This window comes from Octopus bimaculoides, chromosome 25, assembly GCF_001194135.2.
Source record: "Octopus bimaculoides isolate UCB-OBI-ISO-001 chromosome 25, ASM119413v2, whole genome shotgun sequence".
In the NCBI taxonomy this organism is placed as follows: domain Eukaryota; kingdom Metazoa; phylum Mollusca; class Cephalopoda; order Octopoda; family Octopodidae; genus Octopus; species Octopus bimaculoides.
Window position 1 is genome coordinate 27,119,915 of NC_069005.1, and position 6,356 is coordinate 27,126,270.

Consider the following 6,356-nt stretch of genomic DNA (forward strand, 5'->3'; position numbering starts at 1 on the left):
ATATATATATATATATACACAAACAAACAAATATGTCAATATCACTAATTAATGGGATTAGCCTCCTGGGAATATTAATTTCATATCACAAAACACTGAATTCCCTTGAGATATGTATTAAACAGCTAACTTCTACACAAGCATGTATGCAACTATGTCTACTGCTTCAGATCTGCAATCAAATATTTCTCTATGGGTTGTATATGAGCTTGCTTTGTAAATTGAGGCTTAGCAGTGGATCAGCGGTTAAATATTTCTTGATTCTGAAGAAGGCTAGTCTTTGTAAAGCTGGCATGTGGAGGGTTATCAAGAAACATTATCAGGAATCGTGGAGGTTTTAAGATGAGTGAGTGAGCTGTGGCATTATTCTTTTAATAAGAGTGGTGGCTGTGTATTAGTTGTGTTGAAGGGCATGAGTGTAAAAGGCACCCATGCCAGTGACATGTGAAAAACACCCAGTACACTTCGTAAAGTGGTTGGTATTAGGAAGGGCATCCAGCCACAGAAACCATGCCAAAAGAGATAGTTGGAGCTTGGTGCAGCTCTCTGGCTTACCAGTCTCAGTCAAACCTTCTGACTCCTGCCAGCATGGAAAAGAGACATTAAAGGATGACGATGAAGACCTCATCAGTAACAGTACCATTATAACCATCATTTTCATTGTTGCCACTGTCAACATCACTATTATCATCACCACAATTATCATTACCAGTCTTCTCAAGCACAGCATATCACCAAAGGTCTTGGACACTTGTCATTGCCTCCGTGAGGCCCAACATTCGTCACAATTATCATTAACATCATCATCATAACAACCATTGGCAACATAATCACCGTCACCACCCTCGTTTCTTACCATTATCATCATTATTATTTTTGCCATCATTGTCAGTCCTCTCCATCCAACTCATTCCTTTAACATCTATTTCACCATTTTTCTCAATCTTTTACCATTCTGTCAATGAACTCAAATATTGTAATTTCTGAATTTACCACTTCTTTCTAATCCTCACCCATGAACCACAATTATCATCTACAAACAATTGCTCTCTTTCACCCCCAAGACTCCTCTTCCATTCACCTTTCTAATACCAACCCACTTGAGACTAACCCTGGTTCCTGGTTTTGTTACAAACTTCTTATTTAGAAGTGATCTTTTTTTTTAAAAAAAAAAAGACCTTGTATCAAAATTTCACATTAATTTGTCTTCAAAATACCAGCTTAATAGTGACAAAGTTATTTTATTAAGTTCTTCGTATTTCAGAAGAAATATAAGAGGGTTAACATCGTTTCTATAAGTGCAGTTGTCTCCCCTACACACCGTTTCATTGCACATTCTAACTTCTAAACAGATCATTTATTTCTCTTCAAACCTACTTTCAATGTCCACAGCTCACTATCATACCTGTCTATTAACATTAGTGGATGACCTTCGTTCCCTTATCTAAACCAGAAATTAAGCTGTATCATTTGTTGAATAAACTGATCAAAAAAATTAATAATTCTTTCCACTATGACACTGTCAGAAATTTTGGGTGAAACGGGCTAATTAATTACATTGAGTGCATTTCTTGATACCTATTTATCGACCCTAATAGGAGTGAAAGGCAAAGTCGACCATGGCAAAACTTAACCCATTACCATTAAGATTTGTTAGTCAAATGTGTTCCTTATTTATTCATTGCTTTGAACTTACGACACATTACCTTGTAGCTTTGAGATTTCAATCGTGTGATTGTATATTTTTAGAATGGCATTGTAGGGTAGATGTGAGTGGTTGGATGTGGTCCGTTTAATATAAAACAGGGAGAACATTTGGTCCATATTATATATAATAACAGTTTATAGCAGAGACTCCAGCAAATAAGATCTGAAGAAGGAATTCTAATTCCAAAATATCATCGGACTATAGATAACAAAGTTACAACAGGTATATAGTCCATTTTTTCGTCTAGAGTGCATTGTTATACCTTTCTAAACTTTTTGTTCTTTACAAAGATATAGCCTCACAAAAACGTTACCTTGAAGTCTATTTTGTAGTGCAGCCTTCCTGATGAATATTCTGTCTCTTGTAGCCTGCTTCTTGTACAAAGTTGTCCTTGCCTGATTCAATGTGTCTTTTATAAGGGACAATAGAGTACAATCTGAGGAAACTTCTCTGCTGAGCAACCACACAGAGAATCCTCAGTTGGCATGTTAAAAATTCTGTAAGTCATTGAAATAGATAAAGCCATGCTAACATAGAATAATGTGTTTTCATGCACACACACACGCACGCTCACACACATATGCTCACATAAATATATTTGTGAGAAACAAAGAGGCTAAAACTGATTATTAATATTTTCAATGAATTCGTTATTTTTAAACACACAAACAATGCAGCAATCTATCATTTCAAATGTAAAAGCAACAATAAGCTGAGATTTTTAATTTGTCATGGAAAAAAAAGCAAAAGAATGTACTCATCTAAAGAAACAATAGAGTTAGCATGACCCTGTATAGTAAGGGATCTCTACATTAGACAGAATTATACTGTATTTGGTGTAGCAAAAGATCATCATCATCATCATTTAATGTCCACTTTTCCATGCTTGCATGGGTTGAGGCAGATTTTATATAACCAGGTGCCTTCTCGTCTCCTCCTATTTTGACTTGGGAGTTGAAAAAATTTGAAAAGCATAGCAAGCTATGGGATTAGCTACACTAATTAAAGACATTACTGTATAACAAAGTTAACATGTAGTCCAATAACTTTATTTTAACCCTATTTTATTTCGGAGCCTGTTTAAAAACAATTCTTATTCTTTTATTTTCTTTTTTTCTTATTTCAGATTTTGTTTGTGAGATGTTTCAATGGTTTTGTGGGTTTTGTTGTTTTTGTAAGTTTTTTTTTTCTTTTCTTTTTATTCTACTTTTATAAACTGAATGTTCCCTCATTTCTGTCAACAAATAATTGTAACATCGTTTGACCCTTTAGCATTTAAACCTGCCATAATATTCTGGCCTGAATATTCCATCTGTTTTACGTTCACAGCAGCCAAATCCAAGACTTTCACTCTTACCCCAAATACCATTCCAAAAATATAAACAATCACATCATCAAAATCTCAAAGCTCTGAGATAATCTATGATTAATTCAAAACAATGCAAGTAAATAAGCATTGCATTTGACAGAGTAATCTGAATGCTAAAGGGTTAAATTGAATAATCTTATATTTCTTCTTTTTTAAAGCCTCCAGTATCGTTGACACTGGAAGCTCCATTTATCTCTGTGCTTTAAAGCTTACTACCCTTATAATGCTTTCATTAACTGAATCATAATTGATTTGCTAATTGACCACAAAGATATAAAATATCTGAAGGTGAAGGTATGGCTCTCATCATCGTCATTTAACGTCCGCTTTCCATGCTGGCATGGGTTGGACGATTTGACTGAGGATTGGTGAACCAGATGGCTGCACCAGGCTCAAATCTGATTTGGCAGAGTTTCTACAGCTGGATGCCCTTCCTAATGCCAACCACTCCGAGAGTGTAGTGGGTGCTTTTCCATGCCACCGGCACGAAGGCCAGTCAGGCAGTACTGGCAACGATCTCGCTCGAATGTCTTTACATGTGCCATCTGGCACAAGTGCCAGGAAGGCGATGATGGGCACAGGTTCCATTGACAGTTTCGCTCTGTGGTAAGAAATGTGCTTACTCACCACATGGTTCTAGATATGACCCCCACAGCATGGTATCTTGGGCAAGTGTTTTCAACTATAGCCCTGGGTTGACCAAAGCCTTGTGAACAAATTTGGTTTGGTAAACAGAAACTGAAAGATGCTGAAAGGCATATAGCCCAGCGGTTAGGATGCTGCACTCGTGATCCCAGGGTTATCCTGCAAGTCTTATGATCAAAGTTATTCCAGTCATGACCATTCCAACTTTTTCCCCCCTCTCCTTCACCAGTTTAGCCATTGTTGCTCAGGTCTTCTGTATCCCCCCTCTTTTCATTGTATTTTTGTTTTATTACAGATATCATTCCTTATATGTTTGGTACAAGGTCATGTCAGAGAAAATTCATCTCCGGACTATCTTCTTGCCTGCAATTTAGTTAGTAAGTATATTAGTTAGTCTTAAGATCTACTGAATAGGACTGGTTTATCTCCAAAAGCATTTAACAATGACCATCATACCTTTTTATATATCTAATACTTCATAATTCATTACGTAGAAGCGCATCCATTAGTGATTAAGGTGTTGGACTCATGATTGTAAGATTGTGCTTTCAATTCCTGGACCTGGCAACACGTTGTGGTCTTGAGCAAAACACTTCATAATAAGGTTAAATGCTACATATATAGAAAATAAGAGAGGAGAGAGGAGAAAAGAAATGCAGTGGGGTTTAATGAAAGTGTGACTTTAAATATATTAAGGTGAGTAGCATTAGGCATGAGAGGAGATGATTTAAAATAAGATGATTTTAAATAAGCTATCGATTAAGAAAAAAATACAATAAAATAATTAAATAATGTAAAGTAAGATAAGGCAAAGGATAAAGAAATATATTGTGCAATGATATCCATCTGTAACCAAACTGACAGAATAAAATTTCATCCATATGAACCTGTTCTGAGATTGGTTGGTAACATGAGACTAAGATGCTGCCAATACACTTCTGTCTAGTTGCTTGATCTATGAAAAGAGTTGTGAATTCTCTTTCAAATCACATCTGAACCATCTTAAAAAAGGATCAAAACACAGAATGTACAAGTAGACTTGACTTTCATATTACCTTTCTACTCAAAGACCAGTCTCATCCAGACTCCCACAAATCTATTCTGTCTTGGGTCTATGTTACTTGCCTGTCCATTGTTTATTCATTCTTCTCATCATCATCGTCGTTTAACGTCCGCTTTCCATGGGTTGGACGATTTGACTGAGGACTGGTGGAACCAGATGGCTACACCAGGCTCCAATCTGATTTGGCAGAGTTTCTACTGCTGGATGCCAACTACTCCGAGAGTGTAGTGGGTGCTTTTACATGCCACCGGCAACAGCCACGCTCAAAATGGTGTATTTTACGTGCCACCTGCACAGGAGCCAGTTCGGGTATTAACTAAACTTCAATCATAAAGATATTTGAATACTCTGAACCAAAATGTTACTACAAGTAAAATACCGATTTCCTGAATACTAGTGGTCTTCAATCTCTTATAATCTGCACTAATTTACAAGAAGGGACTTCAAATTCCTGCAGTCTCCAGGCTAGTTTACTTGTACTTTACACAGTACAGTATTAATAAACTTACACCATGGACACTAATGGAAACCATGCCAAAACAGACAAATGGAGCCCGGGCAGCTGGCCAACACCTGTCAGGCCATTTACCCCATGCCAGCATGGAGAATGGACATTGAATTATGATGATGTACAGGTACCTGTACTTCATTTAATTACTTAAATTTAGTATTTGCTTAATTTGAAGTGTTTTAACCAATGTGACCACACCTGGTATAGAAATGTAATTAACCCCAGAAAGGTTCTCGAAAATTGATGTCATACCTGTGCTATATTTAACTGAGTCACCACCAAACACATACATTCAATTTTCTTTGTTTTTAATTTCTTTCAGTGAGCAGCCTGGTGGCATGTGCTGTGGTAAGTTCCAGTCTTCATATTCTACTACTCTACAAACAGTAATCCCTTGCAGTTCACCTATTGCAGTTTATTATTTAACCCTTTTGTTACCGTATTTATTTTGAGATGCTCTGTGTTTCTTACAAAGAATTTAGTAAAACAACTTAGTTATCATTAAGCTAGTGTTAGGAACATAAACTGATTCTATCTTAACCCTTTATATTCAACCCAACCACATCTGGCCCAAATATTCTACTTGTTTTATGTTCTAACTGGCTAGATCCCGCCTCTCATACCTACCTTACAATGTCATTCTAAAAATAATCACATCAGAATCTCGAGGCTACAAGATAATGCATGATTTAAAATGTGAATATATTTGACAAAGTTAACTGAATGCTAAAGGGTTTAAACTGGTCCATATCTGGCTTCTCACACCTATGTTACAATGTCCTTCTCAAAATAGACAATCACAACATTGCATGATTAATTCAAAATACTGAATAAATATGCATTACATTTGACAGAGTAATCTGAATGCTAAAGGGTTAACAGGTAAATGTTAATTGGTTAATTGGCATTTTAATGAAAGAAGTCCTTGAACACATCTGAAAAATCATTTATGGAAACTTAAGTCATTTGCAAAAAATAAATAATAAAAAGAAGAGACTTTTCCCAATTTATTTTGATCTTAAAAGTTTATAACAATATTGAAAAGAAAATCCTAAATAAC

General features: G+C 35.9%; 1 protein-coding gene across 1 annotated transcript in view; it reads right to left on the reverse strand.

Moving 5' to 3' along the window:
- Nucleotides 1-5,952: 5,952 nt before the first annotated feature.
- LOC106882220 (uncharacterized) overlaps nucleotides 5,953-6,356 on the reverse strand; it is a 4,402-nt gene continuing 3,998 nt past the window's right edge. The window contains exon 3 of the mRNA XM_014932817.2: nucleotides 5,953-5,966. Coding sequence (XP_014788303.1) covers nucleotides 5,953-5,966 — 14 coding nt within the window. The remainder of the gene's footprint in view (nucleotides 5,967-6,356) is intronic.